At 54.0% G+C, this 21450-nt stretch overlaps 3 protein-coding genes and 1 non-coding gene across 6 annotated transcripts in view; 1 reads left to right on the top strand and 3 right to left on the bottom strand.

The window, feature by feature from the left end:
- Positions 1 to 202: 202 nt before the first annotated feature.
- BUD23 (BUD23 rRNA methyltransferase and ribosome maturation factor) lies at positions 203 to 11262 on the bottom strand. Of its 3 annotated transcripts, XM_002923476.4 has the most exons (12): positions 11126 to 11262; positions 10990 to 11027; positions 9588 to 9683; positions 9411 to 9493; positions 9217 to 9313; positions 6926 to 7022; positions 5826 to 5876; positions 5029 to 5114; positions 4784 to 4829; positions 4561 to 4616; positions 588 to 677; positions 203 to 465 (listed from the first exon to the last, which is right to left on the bottom strand). In XM_002923476.4, exons 1-12 carry the CDS (start codon positions 11171 to 11173, stop codon positions 411 to 413), a joined length of 843 nt encoding a protein of 280 aa, XP_002923522.1. In that variant the 5' UTR covers positions 11174 to 11262; the 3' UTR covers positions 203 to 410. The 3 variants fall into 3 exon arrangements, with proteins under 3 accessions (XP_002923522.1, XP_034525881.1, XP_019659602.1); XM_034669990.1 differs by lacking the exons at positions 203 to 465; positions 588 to 677 and adding an exon at positions 2050 to 2868; XM_019804043.2 differs by lacking the exons at positions 203 to 465; positions 588 to 677 and adding an exon at positions 2876 to 2906.
- On the bottom strand, positions 1142 to 1272 carry LOC117804267. The gene has a single exon (XR_004628614.1).
- A 96-nt stretch (positions 11263 to 11358) lies between the features above and the next one.
- Positions 11359 to 14031, top strand: DNAJC30 (DnaJ heat shock protein family (Hsp40) member C30). The gene has a single exon (XM_002923475.4). The coding sequence runs from the start codon at positions 11381 to 11383 to the stop codon at positions 12059 to 12061; it is 681 nt and encodes a 226-aa protein (XP_002923521.1). The 5' UTR covers positions 11359 to 11380; the 3' UTR covers positions 12062 to 14031.
- A 3813-nt stretch (positions 14032 to 17844) lies between these two features.
- VPS37D (VPS37D subunit of ESCRT-I) overlaps positions 17845 to 21450 on the bottom strand; it is a 3897-nt gene continuing 291 nt past the window's right edge. The window contains exons 2-5 of the mRNA XM_034669538.1: positions 21267 to 21376; positions 20012 to 20183; positions 19453 to 19535; positions 17845 to 18911 (exon numbers count right to left, since the gene is read on the bottom strand). Of these exons, the coding sequence (XP_034525429.1) occupies positions 18549 to 18911; positions 19453 to 19535; positions 20012 to 20183; positions 21267 to 21376 (728 nt within the window). The 3' untranslated portion in view covers positions 17845 to 18548. The remainder of the gene's footprint in view (positions 18912 to 19452; positions 19536 to 20011; positions 20184 to 21266; positions 21377 to 21450) is intronic.

The following is a 21450-nucleotide window of genomic DNA, read 5'->3' as shown; positions in this document are numbered from 1 at the left end:
TTTCATCCTGCCCATCCTTCCCAAATCGGCCTCATGTTGGAATAGGTAAGCAGCCTGAAATGAAATCTACCTGTGTTCCTTGTACTTTTCACACACTTAAGTTCTTCAAGCCTCATTTAGACCTGGGGAATCAGGTAGTGGCCCCCACCAGTAGAGGAACTCCAGAAATGTGTTTAGGATCAGAGCTGGAAAATGCCAGAGCCACATTTCCACTGAAAGTGGTTTATTGCTTTTAAAACAAGAACTTTTGTTAGTGAAGAAAAACAGAACTTGAGAACTTTTCTAAAATGGTATTTTGTCAGCTGATGGAAGTAGGCACTTCAACAGAGAGAACTCCCAGCGTGCAACAAGGCGAGCACCAACAGTGTGCAACACGCAGCTGGGTTGTCCCAACGCCTCCAGCTCGCGGCTCAGAAGCGGGGCTTGCGCTTGCGGCCGGTGTACGGGGTGTCCGGTCTGACCTCCCTGCGGCAAAGAAGTCACGGGCCAGGCTCAGAAAAAAAGAACCCCCGGGACCCCTTCACACGAGGGGAGCCCCAAGCGGCCCCAGACCCTGTCCACCCCAGCAGCCTGGTCCCGGCACTCACTTGCCCTGCCGCCTGCGGCGCGCCTTCTTCTCCAGCACCCACTCACGGCTCTTCCGCACAATCCCGCGCTGCGCCATCCTGTACGGGACCCTGTGCGGGAGACCCCGCGCTGAGGGGACGGACAGGCGCGGCCTGGCCAGCGCCCAGGCTCATCCACATGGGGCAGAATGGTGATCCTCCCCCAGTTGGGTGGCCTCGGATGCCCCTTCTACCACAGAAGTCCCCACTTTCAGACACCCTCTCCTCCCCCAGTGATCTCCCCTGGGGCCAAAGCGGTTGTTTAGGAGAGCAGAAGGGGGGAGGCGCCCACTCCCTCCCAGGCATCTTTGTGGTAGAGGACTACTTGCTTCGGTGTGTTTACTTCTCAGGTGCTGCCCATGGGGCAGGCAGAGAGCCCCGCTACTTTTGGGGCAATACAGGCCCAGATGAGCTCATGAGAGCCTGGCACCATCCGAAGAGAGCCGGAGGCCCCGTGCCCAGTGCTGCCACTTCAGCCCCTTGTCTGATTGTGGGGTCAGCATGCCTGGGATAGACCAAGTGGGCCCAACACCTACAGATGTCTGAGGCAGGAAAACAAGGCTGCCAGCTCACGGCAGCCCCGACAATGATCCTCAAGGGCTGATCTTGGCCTCCAGCCCTGGCTGAGGAGAAAAGGGACCCCTCACAGCCCCGTGGGAAAGAGGCCCTGAAAACAGGGAGAGCCTTTGGCCCCCAAACCACATCCCCACCTGGCAGCTGGTATCAAATGGCTTCCAGCATAATTCCTGCCACGGAAGGCCGCTCGCTATTTGAGTAACAACCATTTCCTGAGCACTGGAGTGCACGACCCACGGATGTCCCACGGTGGATATGAACCAGACTTGGCCTTGAGCCCAGGACCAGGCCATGGCAGGGACCAGCCACACCAGGCAAAGCGAGTGCACCGAGGCCCAGCAGCTGCTAAAGGAGTGAGACGGAAAGGAAACGCAGTCTGGGAAAAACAAGAGGGCTGCTGAGATAAGCAGGTACTTCTGCAGGCAGAGGTGGGGCAGCACTAAGACCAGAGCACCACACGGGTGAGGCACTGAAAGGACCGAGTGGAAGGTTAGGGGACCGGAAGGTTAGGGGACGGAAGAGTCCTGTGTGTCTGGGACGAGAATGGGAGGGGTCCCAGTGGGACCCTGAAGGTCCTAAGCACACGTTCCCTCCTTGCCTGAGGGCCAGTCCATCACAGACCCTGTTTGCTACTACTTCTTGTCTGTTCTGACCTAATAACAAAAGTTAGAATAAAAAAAAAAAAATCCTCAGGGCACCTGGATGGCTCAGTCAGTTGAGTATCTGACTCTTCATTTTGGTTCAGGTCATGACCTCGGGGGTCCTGACATTGAGCCCGACTTCAGGCACCACACTCAGTGTAGAGTCTGCTTGGGATTCTCTTTCTGCCCCTCCCCCCCACCCCTGCTCTTTAAATAAATCAATAAAATCTTTAAAAAAACAAAAAATGAATTTCAGAATCTCACTTGGCTTACGGGCAAGGAGTGAGCATGTTGTCCCTTAGGTAAGCAGGGGGTACTCGGAGACATTTCCTGGCAAAGGAGTGACACAATGTGATCTAGACCCTTCGGCAGGTACAGGCAGGGGTGCATGAAAGAAATGGGAGCGTTAGCACAACCAGGGGGCAGAAGTCTGAGGCACCAAGTTCAAGACAGGAGGGAGCTGCCAACGGGGGGCTGGGAGTGCAGCACCAATCAGCAGGAGTCTGTGCGGAAGAACAAGCTGGGGGGCCAGCTGTGAGCCACAGAAGGGGGAGGCGCGTCAGGGGAGATGCAGAGAGCAGGTGGAGGCGGTGCATGCCCCAGACCAAAGGTGCCGAGAGGGAAGTTGGTCAGAAGTGGCAATTGCCACAGGTGGACTGAGTCTTCAGAGACAGAGAGACAGAGGAGAGAGAATGATTAGAAATGGCGAGAACGGGAGAAGCCCCAATTATCCTTCCAGTGGACAGCCGCGCCTCCTGCCCCCTGCCCCCCGCCCCCGCCAGGCCGAGGACCTGCAGAAAGGGGAGACAGGCCCGTGCCCAATACCGCACCGAGCCTGCGCACACACGCGCTCTACTCCTCAGTATGATGCCCGAGTGCGGGCTGTATCCCCTCCTGAAGCAGATGAGAAATGGCTGCTTACCTAAGTTTACAGTTAGCGCGTGTCGTCTGTAGACACCAGAGTGAGGACAAGAGGGACTGGGCGCTGGGTGGAGGGGGCTGAACCACGTGTAGATCCTCTGTGAGGTGGGAGAAGGCGCCCCTCGCTGAGAGCAAGTGGTGGGCAGCTTAGGGCAGAACACATCTAGAAAAGCCCCCCAAATCCCCGTGGGAAATGGGCTGAGGAAGCTGAGGGAGGGGACCACGGTTGGGGGGGTGGTCAGGACTTTCAGAGGGCTCCAATCTGTGGTGGACACGAGGAACACACTCGTGATCTTCACTGCTTCATGGTCCTCCACACTCATTCATTCTCTGCCCATTTTTCCTCTTAAATGTCTTAAAATTATCTTGGGGCTTTTTCACTCCCATCAACCAGAATGAAGAAATAGCCTCCCTCTAACGCCTTACCAGCAATTACCCAGTAGTAAACACTGGATACCGTTCCCTGACGGGACCCTACTCTGAAAATCAGGGACACGTCTGCAGTACCCGAGTTCTCCTTCTGGCCAGGGAGACACCTGACCACCCAGAAAACAAATGTGTGGGCTTCAGAGCAGTGGAAGATGGAGGAAAATAAGGGTAAAGAGAACTCAACCAAGGACACTGGAAAAGAAAAACGGCAAGACAGAATCGCCCTATTTAAGAAATTAAGGGAAAAGGAAAAGGACTCATTCTGCTGCCATGTGGAAGAGAAATTCAAAGGGGCAAAGACCGAAAGCAGAGGGAGGCCAGCGCAGCAGTGTCCACACCAGGTAACGGCAGCAGTGGGGACTCAGGCTGGGGAGGGGAAGAGGAGGGGGCTGCCGTATGGACAGACATGGGCACCAGGGGCAGCAGGACGTGAAGGACTGGCTGGAGAGGAGGTCAGAAAGACAGGAATGAGGCGGCGAAAGAGTGGAGAGAGGGGGTCTCAGGTGAAGAGCAAGAGCTTGGCTTGGTCCCACACACCTGTGGGAAGTCTGGTACGGATACTTAGGGGGGCAATTCGGAAGCTGGAGATGGGATTGAAGCCACAGGCCTAAATTCGGAGCAACAGACCTAGGGTTGGCGGCTAAGGCAGCAGAGAGAGAAGGGGTCCAGGCTAGGCCCCAGGGTGCCTGGAGAAGGAACAGCCAGACAGCTGAGGAGCAAACCGGGACGGCAGGTGGGAGGCCGGGCAAGAAAAGCATCAAGGGAGTGATCGGCTGCGTCTGCACCAATGGGAGCAGGCAGGTTAAGAGGAGGACAGCAGAGAAAGCAGACTGAGAAGTGGCCATGGATTTCACAGGACAGAGGCTGCTGTGGCCTTGACAAGAGTGACCTGTGAGGAGACAGAGGCAGGAGCAGAGAGCAGAAGTGAGAGAACGGTGCAGCAGAGCAAAAGGCGGGGTGAGATGTGATCCAGGGGGGAGCCCATGCACAGTTGTTGTTGGGGGCTATGGGAGAGGACAGAAGACAGTGCAGCGCATCTGGGAGCAGATGGGAATGAGCCCACAGAGTAGACAGGAGCACACAGGAGAGCCGGGGGAGAGCTGGAGGGGATAGGGGGTCCATGACACAGGTGCAAAGAGAAGGCAGAGGAAGAAAAGATGGCTGCGTGGCTGTCCAGAGATATCCAGAAGAGCCCCAGCTGCCCAGCCCGAGGCAGGGGCAGGCACAAGCCCCCGGGGCTCCTGCTCTGTCACCACCGTGGTGCCACTGCTGCACCTGGACCCAAGACACCTCGTGAAAGCAGAGAGCCTCTGCCTCCCTTCTGCCCATTTGCCAACCCCGGCAGCAGCAAGTCCCTGCAACCAAGGCAGCCCAAGCAACTGCTTTACCTCTCACTCGTGAACTCGGACTCCCTGGCCTCCTCTTCATTATTTTCGTTCAGAGCCTGTGGGGACCAGGGTACTCTTAGATCGTCCTGGTGGTCTCCCCCACCCGCCTGCCCCACCCCAGAAGGCTGGGCCACCCAGGCCTGAGCCCTTCCAACCGGTACAAGTCTCAGCCCCATAGCAGGGAATCCAAAGGCCACGAGCCTGCAAACTCTGGGTCCCTCACCTTTGGCATAAAGGTTGATGGCCCAGAAAACAAGCAGAGGTAGAACCTGAAACCAGAAAGGAAAGTGAGGGCTTGGCTCATAAAGTCCTGTTGGGGGTGGGGCTAAGTCCTCACACACGCTCCCTGCCACACACAGGTGCAGAACGTGAGGACCCCGGGACCCAGCCCCACACGCCTCTGGCCTGCTCCTCACCCCAACACCCTCTCTGCTCATCACGGGCAGCACACCGGCCCCCAACACTCACTTCTTGGCCTTGGCGCTGTTGGGGAAGTCCACCACCACGCCACCAGTGAAGCCAGCCTTGGTGGCCTGGGTCGTGATGAGCTCCAACTGAGGAGAGAACCGTGGCAAGTCAGGCAGGGAGGCTGGGGGAGCAGATAGCTTCCTCTCTGATCCCTTCCAGAAGCCAGTCTGCCCCCAGGATGGACCCTGCCCAGGAGAACTGAGGTCTTCCATTAGACTGTTCCCCATTCTGAGTCCCCAAAAGCCACACAGAGGAAAATGCAGGCTGGAACCAGCAATTCTCCCCAGTTCTCTTTCTAGCCCAGGGACCCATCTTCCCACTCCCGTCTCGGGAATGAATAGCCACCAATCAGGAGGCAAACTCCTCACGTGAGTGGCTGGAGACAGCTCCCCACTTGTCTTTCAGGATCTGTACCTCTATTCCTCATACCCATGGCTGACATTCCACAGGACAGGCAGCTTTGCCATTCTCTCAAATCCTCCCCAACTTCTACTTGTTTGATTATGGAAATCAGAATTATCCTATTAACTACACCACCACACGTCTGTCAGGAGAAGACCAATGCCCTTATCCTAACCCCACGAAAACCACTACTCTTCCCAAGGACGACAGGTCATAAAACCTGCCATCAGGGGCCACAGGGACCGCTCTCGGAGGCTCACTCCCTACTTTTCCCACGAGTCAGCAACAAGGTCCTCGTTCTGCCCCCTCCCAACAGAGGGAGGGCAGGTGAGTGAGGAGGACAGCTTCTGGGTCCCTCCCCCTTCCCTGCACCTCCGGGAGCTGAGGGGGCTCACCTGCTCCGAGTTCTCAGGGTACAGCTGCAAGACGGCCCGGGCTCCACGGACCTGAAAGCAACAGAAACATCACTCTCCTACAAATACACCATGGGCTCATGGCCCAATGTTTCTCTGTTCCTTGCTCACTCAGTATCTGACACTGTTCATAGGGCTTGGGATACAGCCATGAAGAGAGCACGCCCCGGAACTTTCAGAGCACATGTTTTAGTGAGAAAGGCTGCTAACTTACAGTACTGATTTAGTGCCAAGAAGAAAAATATATTAGGATAAAAGAATGGCGAGTGACATGAGACTGTTGGGTTTACTTTTGGTTTCAGGAAGGCCTCTCTGAGGGACACTTGAGCAGAGTCCCAAATGTAGTGGGGAGCTGGCTCAACATAGGAGGGAAAACCACTTCAGCAGAGAGAAAGGCAAACACAAAGGCCATCAGGACCTCAGATTAACTCCAGTTCATGCATGTGACGGAAACCACATGACGCACGAGACCAGCCAGCCATCTGCAAAAACCACCCATCCTAGGAAAACCAGGGATGTGGGGAGATTACGACGACCAAGAAATACCTGGATCTGTTCAAAAAAGTAAATGAGCTCATTTTTAGGACTTAAAATCTCAAGCTATCCTCTAATTCTACCACACAACTGAAATCAACACCATCAGTTATGAAGACAAGATAAAACTAATCAGGGCTCTGTGATAAATAACCATCCTGCTCCCCGTCTGAACATCGGCAGTAGGGGAGAGAGGGGTGGGAGTCAGAGGATATGGGGACTCTGTGAGCCCTGGACATGTCTCTGTCCTCGCTCTGTGGAGTCCATGCCCTCCAAACCCGCTTTAATAATTCAGTGCAGTGGGGCACAGGAATTGTGATCGGTCTCAGATTCTGACATTAACATCTTCTGCACTTCAATAGGGATGTCAGACCACGGAGGTTTCTCTTTAAAGACCTGGACAGAAGTAACCACAATAAGGTCCTGCCACCCCTTTTGGGTCCCGTGCCCCCATTTGAATGGCTTTCCCGTGGGACGCTTCCTACTCCATCACTACCTGCAGTAGGGATAAGCAGCGAGCTCACACTGGGAGGAGATCTCATACTCACCAGCACAGAGTACAGAGAAGAAAAGAAGCAGTACAGGCGCTTGGCAGGGATGTCAGACTTCTTGTTTGCATTACAGAGCCACTGTATAGCAGAAATGCTGAGAAAAGAACAGACCCAGTCAGGAGAGGAACAAACACGCATTGCTCCCCCCAGCCTCTTCAAGACTCTTAACACCATGCACATCCTTGAGCCCCGGGCGAAACTGTCCTGCCCATAATTCTCTTTCTGGCACATGCGGATCCACTGCAGCTCATCATTCTACAACTGGACAGAAAAGGGTAAACAGAAGCTCCCCACTGCTCAGATGATCCTTGCAGCCAGTCCAAACAAGTATTTTCTCAACCTTGTTTCTTCACGCATCTCAAATTTAAAATTACACAGCATGTCAAGGCTCTCTGCCACCTACCCCTTCATTCCCTTCCTCTAATCAAGGGAAAACCCCTTTATAGTACTTAACACAAACACACCCATTCATTCACTCTTCTCCTCAATCAATCCTTTAACTATACTTACTCAGTGTCTTCACCATTCCCAGATTTAAAAACCTCAAGCAGCTGTTATACACTCCTCTCAGGTATGTCCCCCTTCATGCTGTGCACACGTGTCCACAGAACCCCAAACCCCGCTGGTCTGTCCAAATGCCTCTCCCAGCTTTTACTTCCCTCTACCACTCTCCTGGGTCAGCGCTCCTCACTGCCTCCATTGCTTCAACAATCTTGCTTCTCTTAAATAATCTTCCCAATATACAGCTCTGGTCTTGTCACTCCCTAGCTTCCCACTGACTACTCAATAAACCCCAAAATTCTTAGCATGGAGTTTAAAAATCCCTTATCGCCCCCCCCAATCTATCAGGCTCCTTTCCCTGTGCCTTTGTTCACATTGTTCCTTCACTTAGAAACCCTCCCCATGACTATCCAAACCTTCAAGGCCCAACCCCAGCCCTTCCTCCTCTTCAAGGCTCCCTGGTGCTCTCTGGCTTCTCTTCATCGCTGTGGTGGGCCCCACGACTCCCCAGTCACACTCCACACTCAACTTCGTATTTAGTTGTGTGGCCCGTGTCTTCCAGCACCTAGTACACCATGGAGAGTCTTAAAAGCACGGATTATGTTGTATTTCCACAAACTCCACAACACATAGAACCATGTCCTACATATAAAGAATGCTAAAATAAATAAGTTTGCCATACCATCTCTCTTAAAAAACAAACAAAAAACTGATGACTTACTCTTAAAATATACAAACCATATCGCTGGCCTCTGGTTTTCTGCAGCTTAGAACATCTCACCCAATCATTACTAAAAAGCAATTGCTATTTTTGAAATGAGGTTTCCCCCCAATCTTCTTCCCAGATGTAAACTAATCGCTTACCCTAGAAAAAATCTTCACATCTAAATTCTACTGCTCATCCAGCTCCCCACTGCTCAGGCCACAGTCACAGGAGGCAACCCCCCAGGTAAGGATGAAAGTTTTGACTTCTTGCCTATCCCCTACTTCCACCTCAGCAACCACACACTACACCAAATATTCAACAGAACTTTACCACAGAAGACAGACGACAATTTCATGTTTCACTCATTTCAATGCTCTAAAATCTGTTATCAAAATACTATGTAAATAACCCGGACAACCCAGAAAGGGCCGAGCCACTGAGGAGACTGGAAAATTCTGGGCCACTCTCCACTGCAGAGCTATTCAAAAACAAGGCAACAAGATGGCTGCTAGAGCCAACAAGATGGCTGCTAGAGCCAACAAGATGGCTGCTGGGGCCAACAAGATGGTTGCTGGCATCCACAAAATGGCTCCTGGAGGTGTGGGAAGACCACCCCCTCCCCCTCCTCCTACTTCACCCACCTTTCCCCCACAGGACAGAGAATCCATACCAGCAGTACCTGAACCTGGCAGCACAAGATGATCAAAGGAGTAGGCAATTTTAAAATACAAAAAAAAATCCACATAATTGGGGGCATTGCTCTAACCTGGGGATGTGTATTTTTTTTTTTTTAAGATTTTATTTATTTATTTGACAGAGATAGAGACAGCCAGCGAGAGAGGGAACACAAGCAGGGGGAGTGGGAGAGGAAGCAGCAGGCTCACAGCAGAAGAGCCTGATGTGGGGCTCGATCCTATAACGCCGGGATCACGCCCTGAGCCGAAGGCAGACGCCTAAGCGCTGTGCCACCCAGGCGCCCCTGGGGATGTGTATTTTTAAGAATCCTGTGTAACTCTGCTGCACAGCCAGCTTGGGAAGCACTGACCTGCAGGACTAAAAGCAGGAAGGGAAGACTTCTCACCTGATACAACCATCAAAGGAGCCTGGTTTGAAAGGGATGCCCTGGCCCATGTCCCCCAGAAGTAGGTCTCCCTCAGTGTCTCGGTCCAAGGCCGCATCTACGTCAGAGAAGAGTACATCAGGACAACAGAAGATGCATACTGCTCCACACTCATGAAGAATAGTCCGCTCCAGTGCTAAGTAGGACACACTTACCCAGCATGGCAGGGCTGATGTCAAGGCCCACCCAATAGTGCCCTTCATCCGAGAGATAATCTCCACTTAGCCCAGAACCACAGCTGGAAGACACAATCAAACAGGAGCTCAACACTGTGAGCAGCAGAGATACTCCACCACCACCTGGACAACCTGAACTGGGCCTCGGGATCTCACCCAATATCCAACAGGTAACAAGGCTGACCCTCAGGCAGATAAAGGAGCTCCAAAGCTCGCCCAGCCATCTTGGTCTGGACATCAATCATCCGTGAGCTGGGAAGGCAAAAAACACAAGCAAGTGATAAAAGAATTCTGAGTTAAAACATCGCCCGGGGCGGGGGGGGGGGGAAGACAAGACAAAGAGGAAAAGGAACAATCATCCTGAGGTAATCTCCTAGTCACCATACTCAACTATTTAAAAGTGACCCCAAAAGTCCATGTAATACAGCAACAAGTTACTTTGGTACACAAATTATAACTCTACCAGTTGCAATGCTAATGTGAAGGGAACAAAGCACTTAGTGAAATGACTAGTCATTGGGGTTTTCAACTCAGTAAAGCTCTGATGTGGTTGTTACTTAAAAACACACTTTCTGGAAGAATTACCCACCACAGTCACTCTCATGCATAAGGCTCAACAATGCACAAGAAAAATCCATAACAGTATTGTCCGTGAGAAATAAAATGCAAGCCACGTAGGACTTACTTAAGTACTGTGATTAAAAGGAAATATGTAAAAATTTAACCGTAATAGTAATTTACCCAATCCAATATACCTGACAACCTATCTTACTTAACTCAATATGCCCTAAATATCATTTCAACACATCACCAACATAAAAAAGCTTAATAAAATATTAACATTTTCTTCATATTAAGCAATTCAAACTAAATACTATTTCATTCGAGGACTACAACTAATAAAAACAGGTCTCTAGTAAATCTATCCCAAGACCAAAAGAAAAAAATCCCACAGAATTCTGCAGCTGAAGAAAAGTTTTATGTTGCTACATAATGACAACTGGGCCAGAGATTCCTGCTGACTTTCTTGGTCTTGGACTCTTAATTTGAATGGAAAGGAAGAGAACAGTTATCTCTAGATTAGTGTATCAGAATGAGAAGGCTCGGAAGCCGGTTCTAGCCTTCAACTGTTAAGTGACTATCAGTTACACAATCACCCTCCAAAACGCAGATCCTACATGATCAATTCTCTTGAGAACTTAAAGACATAACAGCATTCTGTGAATACACTTTCCTCCCCTCAACAGCACTGACCCCTTACATGTATCCACGGCTCCCTGACGATTTTACCACATACTTCAAACAAACTGTCACTTAAATCTTTGAAAACCACCTGGAGAGAATAGGTATGACCCACCCCCGTTTTAATGCAGGTTTACGAAGGCCCGAAATGTTCCGAGATTTACTTAACGCTGACTTTCCCACTTTTAAGAACTAGAATCCGTCCCTATCCCTTCCTTCCCCCCGATCCCCAAATCCTGCGTGCTTTCCCAGCAATGCCCCCTGTTGGGTCAACCTGCGGGTTCCCGACCCCCGATAACATGTAGGCTCCCCTTACTTGCGCACGTATTTCCGGGCTTCATTCTTGTCGTAAAACTGCGGGAAAGAAAAAGAGAAAAACAGTAAAGGAGGTATCAACACGCGGGAGCCCCACAGGCGGAGAGAAGGGTGCGCGCGGGGCAAACTCTTCTCACCAGCTCCGGAGGCCCGCCGTGCTCCGGTCTCTTGCTGCGGAACGCCATCTCCACGCCTCAGCCTCGAGACTGGTTGCGGCGTTCCGGAAACCCGGCTTTTATGCCATCGGCCCCACGCCCGCCTCTTAATACGCATGCTCCGCCCCTCTCCCCGCCTCCTGTTTTACTCGATTGGCTACAGGGCCGAAGCGCTGCGACCAACGCACGCCTCCCATTGGCCAGTTCGTCTCGCACCGCCCGCATGGTCCAAGCAAGATGGCAGCCAAGCGCGATCTGAGGTGGTTGCGGCGGTTACTGTGGAGGTTGTGGCTGGTCCGGAACGCTCCACAGAACCTGGGATCCGGCCTGGGCTTAGAAGCGAGGACTTATTCCCAGGGCGACGGCTCATACTCGCGCACCGCGCTCTATGAGCTGCTCGGCGTCCCCCCCACGGCCACGCAGGCGCAAATCAAGGCGGCCTACTACCGGCAGAGCTTCCTCTATCACCCGGACCGCAACTCGGGGAGCGCCGAGGCTGCCGAGCGCTTCACGCGCATCTCCCAGGCCTACTTGGTGCTGGGCAGTACCACCTTGCGTCGCAAGTATGACCGCGGCCTGCTCAGCGACGAGGACCTGCGCGGACCTGGTGTCCGGCCTTCCAAGGGGCACGCCGGCAATGCCGGCTCGCCCCGCGCCCCGCCACCTGCCTCTCGGGCCCACGGCCGTGGTCAGACTGCGGCGGGAGCCAACCGCGCCATGTTCGACTTCGACGCTTTCTACCAAGCGCACTACGGAGAACAGCTGGAGCGCGAACGGCGCCAGAGGGCCCGGCGAGAGGCCCTGCGCAAGCAGCAGGAGGACCGGGCCAAGAAGGGCTTCCGCTGGGACGAGACCCGAGACACGACTTTTGTGTTCCTTCTCCTCACAGCCTTCGTCATCATGGGCTTTCGTTTTTAATAGGAGAGAGGAGGAAAGGGGAGCAGCCCCCAGCCGGCCCCAAGAAAACGGCCTTTCCTGTCTTCTTGAACTCTTTGCCTTCCATAGCCTACCTCTGCTGGGGTCCGAAAGAACTGCTCTCTCCCCTCCTCTTCCCCGCCCGCCAAGCTTAGCCATCCACCTGCACGTCCTTCCCCTACGGTCCAGAAAGGAAGGCTTTTCGATGCCCAAGAAAGAGGCCCCAAGAAGAGGAGTCCCGAAAGCCTGAGAGTGAAGGGTTTTCTTGAGTCTCTTGGGTGCCTGCTTCCAGAGGTTGCCTTCCAGATATTGTCAACTTCTGGAACACTTGCTCTGGCTTTATTGTAAAGCTCTGAGCAAGCATTGTCTGCTCCTGCCCCACGTTTGTACCGTGGGGCTCCTGTGTAACTTTGAACCATGCAATGTGACCAATTGTTGACTGCCAAAAGAAAAATTCTGGGGTTGTATGAACCTTGTCTTTCTGTGAGTTCCCCAGCCACAAGTGAGACCTGATGTAGGGTAAGAATGGGATCTTTGGAAACTTGGCATTCTTGTATGATCAGCCCCAGACCCACTCCCCCTTCTGTTGGTGGCATGTGGGAGTGGGAAAGCAAGGTCACGGAGCATAAGGAAGTGAGTGTTCTCTGCCCGTACTTATCTACTGTATGACCTCAGAGGAATTATTCTGGCGTGACAGCAGAGGAACAAATCATTTGCTCTCTTGAGGTCTGTCACACTTTATTATCCACAGTTCTGATGGGCTCAGTGATTAAAACATGATGTTAGTAGAATCAGGTTTATCCTTGGGACAGTATGCCTGTCTCCTGGTCATTCCTTGGCCGGCCAGCCCCATCACTAACTGCACAGCCCATCCCCTCCCAGAAATAGAGCAATAAACTGGGAGTTTGAGTCCAGCAAACTGGGAATGTGGCCTGTCGTCGTGTTTAGCCCCACAAGTCAAGTCCTTGAAACCTGCCTGCTAGAGTGTGGAGTAGATGGTACTTCTAAGGGAGAGGAGGCATGTGGTGGAAACTTGGTTCTTTATTCAGAGCTGGCTGAGGCTTATTTTCTTTCTTGGTTTCTAAGTCGAGCTAAGCAATTGGTCATCACTTGGCTGGAGCTGTAGTAGTCAGGCTCTCGAGTCTGTGTCCCTGCACGTAGTGTGTGTGGGGGCTGTGAGATTTCAGCTGCTCAGGTATTTATGCACTGGGGCTAAGTGTAAAGCTGTGGGATAGGAAAACCTTTGCAAGAGATCTACCACAAGCGTGAGGACAGAAGTATAGGTTCTAAAAGCCAGCGGAGCTTTGGTATATTAGTAAGAACTCCTGCTCTTGTGAAATCCTTGTAATTAGGATAAGGCCACAGCTAGTTCAAATTGGTGTCTCAGAAGCGATTTGGATTCTAGCGTTGGAGGTCAGAGGCAAGTTCTTAGGATTTTGCAGTGACGGTAGGATTCAGTGGTAAAGATTTGAGCCCACTTTGAATTCAGACTTGGTAGGCTCAGCCTTGGTTTGGGGGGAGGGGCCCATGTACTTTTAGAAAGAACATTTCATGTTACTATGTTTCATATTTGGAAAACAAGTCCTTTTTGAAATACAAACAACAGGAAGTGTTCGTCTTAGTAAAATGTGCCAGAAACTAGTGGTTCTCGGACATACAACGGAGTGTCCTTGGGGCGAGATTCTACCAGAGTTTATATCAAAAAGAATTGGGGTTCTTTGGGGGTTTGTTTGTAAAAGCACCAGTGGTATGTAATAGCTGGGACCTTTCTCATGGGCTCCTTGATATAGACACCCCCCCAGTTTGATTTCTGTCAGCGAATATCAAAGCCAGGAACATTCCCTGGGGCCCTAGAACACAGAGGTATATAGAAAGTTCCAGAAGGCTGGGGGAGGGGACAGACCCTGTGAAACTTTTGGAACATTCCACACAACTCCGAGCAGGAGAGTCAATAAAGTTTATTAATCATCCAACTGTAAGCCTCTCCTTAGGCCTTAGAGCTAGGCTCACGCTATTCTTACAGTGCCATCCTGTGTGCCTCAGGGTTTGGTTTTGTTTTGTTTTTTAGCGCAGAGCTGTTCCCACTCACTACTCTCCCTAAAACGGCGTCTGGACCCTTTATGGAAGGGGAGATGTGTGGGAGGCTTTTTGAAGGACCCTCAAACGGGGTTCCCATGGTATTTCTCCCTTCCCAGCTATCCCCCACCCCCAAGATTGCCCTGAGTGGTTCCTTTCTCAGTTTCTTACCTGCCCTGGGGAGGAGAGGCTGAACCAGGCCACGGACATTATTCCCTGCCTTCTAGGGGCTGCTGCCCGATTCCTGATAGTGGAGGAAGGCTTAGACATGTTCAACTCTAGTCCCTTTTCTCCTTTTGATCACAAACTAAAACAAAACTCCCTGGAAAGCTGGAGAAGGATAAGAGCAGCCCAGCCTGCCTCAGGCTGTGTTCATTGGGGTAGGAATGGGGTTGCAAGCACAGTATGAGGGTGAGGAAGCAGCACGCACGAGTCCGGAATGGGGAGACACGGACAGCAAGACAGTAGTCAAAGGTGTACTTGCATAGGCAATTGTGTACTATCTTTGGACTTGATCAGGACGTTATTTCTCCTGAGCCAAATTTTGCCCTTTGCTGCCTTTTGTTTATTACTGGGTGAAGTGATCCTTTACAGATCCCAGTACTGAGGGAGTAGGATTTCTTGCTTCCCTTCTGAGGTTCTGGCATTTTGTTCACTCGGTGCACTTTGCCTTCCATAATGATCCTAGCATGACCCAAGATGAATAAGAATATACCTTAGATCAATGAGTTGTCCATTTGGTCATTATGTCTATAATGCGTGTGCACACACACACACACACACACACAGTCTTTATGGTCAGAGGCCTAGGCACCAAGGATGGAACCCAAGTAAGTGGCCACCATCCTCCTTTTTGGGGAAATGGCAGCAGGGTGGGGGTGGCAATCTCAGACCTTCCTGGAAGGTCACCAGATCCCAGGAAGAGAGGCTAGTAAATGGTTCCTTCAGTCCACTCTTGAATTCAGTGTACTAGAAAAGTGGGCTCTGTCCTGGTCTTTGCCTCCTCTCAGTTCCTCAGCCTTGTGACGGGATCACACACTGCCACCTGCCTATGGTCAGGATCACAGGAGAAGGCCTGCCGTGCCTACCCTCGGTACCTGGTTCTCAGGCCCAGCTTGTGGGCCTGGTGGCCACAGGGTTTGTGCAAAGCAGCTGAGGGTCCCTCTGTTACTGTGTGAGGATGACCATGAGACCGGAGTCTAGGTCCTCGTGGTGAACTTGCGTATACTGAGAACGCTCAGGGCTGCCATCCCCAAGAGGGAGGCGCAGAGAGCTCCTCTTCACCACTTGCTAGGAGGTCATAGTGTCACCCTCAATCTATCTCTTACGGCTGGGGTCCTCTGACTGGACTTGAAGTGTGTTCGCCCTCCCGTCCTGCATTTGCCCCTTCAGCGTTCCCACCCTCAGTTCTGTCAGGGGACTGCTGGTAAACAAGAGAAGGCCTGTTGCACGAGGACCAGGAATGGGCTACGATTCGTGGTCCTACAGGCCACACGGCCAACCTACACACTGTGTTTGGCTGTGGCTGGCACAGTGTCTTCAGAAACTTCAGCCAACTTTCAAAACTTGGGAGACTATAAAAATCTAGATTTCTGACTTCTCTCAAAAAATGAGAAAACGTGTTGCCATTGCATTCACTCCCACGCTCCCACTAGCACCTGGGAAGAGCTGTACTATCTGCGTTTTAGAGAGGATGTGGCTGCCTGGTTCGCTGTGCTCGCAACGACAGCGGGGAAGTATAAAAGACCTTGATCTTGGCCATTTTGCTCGTAATAGAGAAATGTCTCTCTGTGTTCCGTGTCTATCAAGAAGGGGAAAAAAGGGACCATGCATTTTCCAAAACATGGGAGAGGGTGTATTTCTTTGTGGAAATGGACAGCGTTGCACCTCTGTGACCTTCCTAGCCCCTGCAGATGTTTGAGTTCGCAGACCCCTTAGGCTACATCTTAATGAGAACCTTCCAGAGCCTTCCAGAACATTCCATGTAACTTCAAGCATGAGGATTAATGAAGTTTATTAACCATCCAACTCAGAGACTTTCCCATGGCCCAGAACTGAGTCCACTCCACTCTGTTGGTATCTATACCACCTGCCTCAAGTCTTTTTTATGCCAGAGCTGAACACTTAAGGGTCTTGTTCCCTACCCCTTCTAAAACTGAGTTTGAGCTCTTTAAGGAAGGTGAGTAGTGTGTAAGACCCACGGAAGGATATCATCTGGTTCCCCTGGTAACACTTTTCTCCCCTCCCAGTCCCTCCCTTGGGGTCAGTCATTCCTTTTTCTTCTTACCTGCCCTGGGGAGGGGAGGCTGAACTAGGCTGTGGACATTAGCCTCTCCCTTCCAGAGGCTGCTCCCCAAGTCACAATAGTGGAGGAACTATTCTCAACTCCTTTTCTCCAATCTCAACTCCTTTTCTCCTTTTGGTTACAAACCCACAATCCTGGAAGCAGGGACCAGGAATGGAAAGCCAGGACAAGAGGGGCCTAGCGTGTCCTAGGCTTTGCTGAGAATGTGGGAGGTCTTCCAAAGCTCTTCAGTCTTCTCTCATCTCAGGCAAGTACCCTGTGGTTCTGGTGTCCCTCAGCCTCCAGCTGCACAAGTGCTAGCAGCAGGGACAGTGGGAGAACCAAGGCCAGTGTGGGGTAGAGCTGCTCGAGTGGGCACTCTCCGCGCATGCTTTGATTGCGCCCCTAGCAGGGGTACATCTGACTGTCTAGACTTGAAGGGCTCTGGAAAGCTCAAATGGGCCAGTCCTTCCAACCACTGCTGAAATCTCTACAGCTCCATCAAGCAGTCACTCAGGCACTGCTCACACATCTTTGTGGACAGACCCCATCCTTCCTATGGTTTCTACCCAGTGGTCTTGACTCTGACCTAGGGCTCTCCGTCTCTAGCCCTTGCAGGTTCAGAGGCTAACCATCACACATCTCTCAGACAGATCCCTCAACTATCCATCATGGGATTTAGTCCCAGTCCCCTTTCTCATCGTGCACATTAGGGACATGCTAAGGAGACCAACGGTGGTGGTTTGCGGGGGGTGGGGGGGTCCCTCTTACAGTAAAAAACTTAAGTGTAGAGCCAACCCAATACTTTCCTCTTTCTAGATGGTTCTGTGCCTATTAACATGGACCAAGATAGCATTTGCTTCTACAGCACTCTGCCTGCACCCTCCTGTTTGCAGGACCTTCCAGGCCTCCCTGCCAAACTGCATCTCATTAGACTTGACCTAAGCTGACCCCGGGCCTGTTCCAGCTCTCCCCACTTCCCCTCCCACCCTCATCAGCCAAGCTGGCTACCTAGTATTCACCCTAGCTGCAAACATGACCTTCAGCCTCACAGAAGCCCCTCCATCCCTCAGGGGAGGTGGTCATTTGGCAGGCCAGAGCGGGAGCAGGTACCATCCCCACTGGGCTTACAGGCAACCCAGAAGAGAAGAAGGTGCGTACAGGTGAGGCAGCTGGAGAACAGTGGTGGAAGAGGCTGCTTCTGGCCGCAAGAGTTAGGAAAGACTCCCACGGGTTGATAATCAGAGAAGGCTTCATGGAAGAGGCAGCAGCAGTGTGGGACCTGAAGGACAGCTGGGCTTTGGACGGGCAGAGAGGAAGGGAGGGCATCTCAGGAGGAAGATGCGCAGGTGCTTAGGTGTGGAGGCTGTGACAGCAGAGTGGCTGGTTGAGGGAGCAGAGATGAGTCGGGCAGCATCGTCATCCTCATCATCACATTTATTGACGGCCCCTGGGAGGTGGGGCTGGGGACAGAACATACAAAGACAAGGACCTGCCCTCAAAAAGTTTCCATTCTAAGGAGACGGGACAGAAAAATACAGAATGGTCTTTCCTGGGGATGGCCCACTCGCATCTGTGCAGGTCAGGAGCCCCTGGCCTACCTTGCCCCAGGGTCTGGAGCGTGAGTGGGGCACAGACTAGCCCCAGGGCCATGGTGTCCCTGGCCCCGCAGCTGGGGCCTGACCACCTGGCTCCTAGGCGGTAGGCCCCAGAACTGGGGAAAGGTAGGAGCAGGATGTGATGGAAAGCGCTCCTGTCGGCCTTGGCATTGCGCTAGCCCAGTGGAGTGGCAGGGTGCGTCAGGCCCCCTGGGGGAAGCAGGCACCTTCCCAGGCCCCCAGGAGGAAAGTTCTTTCACTGGGGCTGGCCCATTACCCGAGAGGCCCCAGCCGGGGAGGAAAAAAAGGCAGAGTTTCCTCAGCGCCAGAGGCACCCTGCCCACCCCACCTCCAGCCCTCTCTCTGGGCATCTTCCAGGTGACCCTCCTCCCCAGCTCACCCTCCAGGGCCAGGGCCTGCCTGAGGCCAGGGGGAGGGGCCTGCCCCTCCCCCCACCCAGACAGTGGGGGAGGAGGAGGAGCCACAGATCAAGTTTGTCTGGGCCCCCCACTGGGGGGCCATACCCTGGATCCTACCGGTGGGGAGGCTCTGGCTGCGAGGGCCGAGGGCTCAGCAGCGGGGCTGGGCCAAGGGGGCACCCAGGGGAGCCCTTCAGAGGGGGTACTGGGCGGGAGTCCAAGGGAGGCAGGCTCCGGGGCACTGCTGGCGGCCCCCGGGCAGCCCCGGTGGGCAGGACGGCTGCGGCGGGGAAGGGTTTGGGGGGGTCTGCAGCAGCAGCGGGGGCCGGCTGGGCAGACCTCTCCCGGCGCCGCAGCAGCTCCTGCAGCTTCTCCGCCTGGGTCCGCCTCAGGTGGGCCAGGGCGCGGCCGCGCTGGAAGGCCGGCAGGAAGGCCTCCAGGCTCTGCTCCCCCAGCAGCAGCTGCTCCATCTGCTCCTGGGATGGGAGGGCAGACAGTTTCAGCGGAGCCCCACCAGAAACCCCCCCTCCCCGAATCTCTTCCGGGGACGAGCAGCCCACAGCTGGGAGAGGAGCCCCTGAGTTCTAGCCTGGGCCTGCCTGCGACTTGCCGCGTGACTGGGGACAGATGTCCTCTGCTGGGTGAAGATGAGACAGACTCAGAGATGGGGACACACTTGGAGTAAACTTAGGTGTCTCTCATCAAGCTACCTCCTTGGACTCACTGAGCACTGTGCTCCCAGCCTAGCACTGAGAAGTTTCGTCCCAGCAACTCTGCCAACCCAGTCTACACTGTCCTACACTGAGACATTCACACGTGGGAAGGATGAGCCTTGCTGTCCAATGCAGACAGCGGGACAGCAGTGTGGCGGGCTCTCCCCGGGGCCAGGCACTCAGGGTGGGCTTCCTGGAGGAGGGGCTCTCCACCCTGCAGTGTAAGAATGAAGCGGGGGTTGGGGGGGATGATAGGATGGGTCTCCCTCCCTGCTGTCCCAGGCCCCGCTGGCCCTCCCCTCACCTCAGCTTCCTGCTCAGCCTCTTCCAGCTCGGCCTGCAGCCAGCCCAGTGCGCAGTGGGGGCTCCAGCGATGCATGCTCTCCTCTGAAGGCCACAGAGGGACAGAGTAAATCGCTCCTGCCTTCTGGGCCTGTCACCCAGGACGGACAGGCCAGAGCCCCAGGGCCCAATCCTGACTCTCACTGACCCCATGTGTGACTCTCTGCTTCTCTCTGGAGCCTCAGGGTCCTGCCCATGGGATCAGTTTGTGAACCTCCCCCCGCCCCGGGTTCTGTCCCAGTCCTAGTGCAAAAGAGGAAGCAGGGGCTATGCCCCCTAGAGCACCCCAGGCCACTTTTCTTCCCCTATTCAGAGCCCCCTTCTGGCCTTTCCAACCCAGTTCTACTCATTGACTGTGCACTTCCCCAACTCAGTTTTCCAAGAGCAGCACCCCTAACTAAGCCTTGCCCAGGGAAGAGGTCTGCCCAAGTCCTGCCCTTCAGAGCCTCGCGCTTCCCAAGGCCCGCCAGCCAGAAGGCCAACTGCGCCCACCGCAGGCAGTTCTCCCAGGTGTCCCTCACCCAGTCGCTGCAGCTTGTCCGCACAGCTCTCAGCCACCTCTCGAAGCTCCTGGTACTTGATGGCCAGGGCAGCCCGGCCCATCTCCAGGCGGGGCCGCAGTGCCAGGTTCTCCTTGGCTAGCGCGTAGTTGGAGGCCAGGCATGCCTCACGCTCCAGCTGCAGGCCCTGGAACTGCCAACACAGAAGAGCCAAGAGGCCCACTCAGGGAATCTGCCCATGTCCACTTACTGCCCCCCCTGGGCCACAGGGCCCAAGGGCCAACCCCAAGGCACCCCGACCTTCAGGATGGCAGGCTAACAGGTGGAGGGCCTGCCAGAGGCCTGGACAGGGCTTTGCCTTGAGCTCCCCTCTCTGGGCCTCAGTTTCCTCTTATACAAAGTGAGCGAAAAACATCTACCTTATGGGGTTGTTGTGAGCCCAAGTGAGGAAAATGATGACCGCCTCCACAAATGTTAGTTAATTTTTAATTTTTCAATTAATATGTCTGCTCAGGTCCCTAAGGAGTCCCCCGCCCTCCTCTGTCCCATTTTCCATGCATGGGCAGCTTCCCTCTCGTTCCAGGCCTTTGTCTGCTTCCTCCTCAGGTGTGTGTGCCGAAAACACTCCCCCCTGCTCTTACTCTCCAGAGTGATGTCTTCACCCTGTCCCCGCATGGTACCCCCCTCAAGCCACCCTCTCTTCCCTTCGCACCCTTCCTCCTGCCCTCCAGTGGAATCCCCACACCCCAGGGAATACACACCCCCTTCTCCTCCCTGATCCCCAGCACCTGCTCCCAGCTTTTCCTTCTCTTGCAGAAAGCAGACCCCGTTTTTCTCCTGGCTCTGGAGAATGCTTCTTCCTTCTGTTTGTCGGAGGGCCAAGCCCCCTCCCTGCCCCTGGAGAACGCACTACCCTCCATCTGTCCCCTGTAGGATGCACATGCCCCTGCTGTCTGCCTCCCTCCAACAGACACTTTCCCTTTCTGCCCCCCACAGACAAGCAGCCCGGGCCTATCTCCTGTGAAATATACAACTTTCTCTTATGGTGGCCTACGGAATACACGCCTCAGCTTCCAGTACCCCTCCCCAACAGAAGCCACAGAGCCCCCTCCGGCACCCCTAGAATGCGGACGCCCCCCCAGAGGTCCCCCCAGGTGTCAAACAGGCCCCGAGTTCTCCCCTTTGGAAGGCGCCTCCCCTTTCTGGCCCTACAGAACGTGGGTGTGCGAGACAGGGCCCCCCACAACACAGCCACCCCCCTGTCCCCGGAACACACCTCCCCGGAGCATCCGCTGGAGGACACGCCTCGCGGCCATCCCGGGGGTGCACGGGCGCCTCCCTGGGTCTCCGGCGCCCTACCCGCCCCAGGCCGGCTCCGGGCGCCCCCTCCCCCGGGGGCGGCTCCGCGGGGCCCACTCGGACGTGCCAGGTTCCCGCGGCCCCGCGGCCCGGCCCGCGCG

Source organism: Ailuropoda melanoleuca, chromosome 10, assembly GCF_002007445.2.
Source record: "Ailuropoda melanoleuca isolate Jingjing chromosome 10, ASM200744v2, whole genome shotgun sequence".
NCBI lineage: Eukaryota > Metazoa > Chordata > Mammalia > Carnivora > Ursidae > Ailuropoda > Ailuropoda melanoleuca.
The sequence above is the reverse complement of the archived record's forward strand: the minus strand, read 5'-3'. Positions and strand labels throughout refer to the sequence as shown.

Bases quoted from the DNA above. Each gene is read 5' to 3' on its own strand.
- DNAJC30 (XM_002923475.4), top strand. From the start codon at position 11,381: ATGGCAGCCAAGCGCGATCTGAGGTGGTTGCGGCGGTTACTGTGGAGG.
- BUD23 (XM_002923476.4), bottom strand. From the start codon at position 11,173: ATGGCGTTCCGCAGCAAGAGACCGGAGCACGGCGGGCCTCCGGAGCTG. The intron at 11,028-11,125 runs GTGAGAAGAGTT...TCTTTCCCGCAG, and splicing joins ACGGCGGGCCTCCGGAGCTG to TTTTACGACAAGAATGAAGC. The intron at 4,617-4,783 runs GTGAGGGACCCA...TGGTCCCCACAG, and splicing joins CATCAACCTTTATGCCAAAG to GCTCTGAACGAAAATAATGA.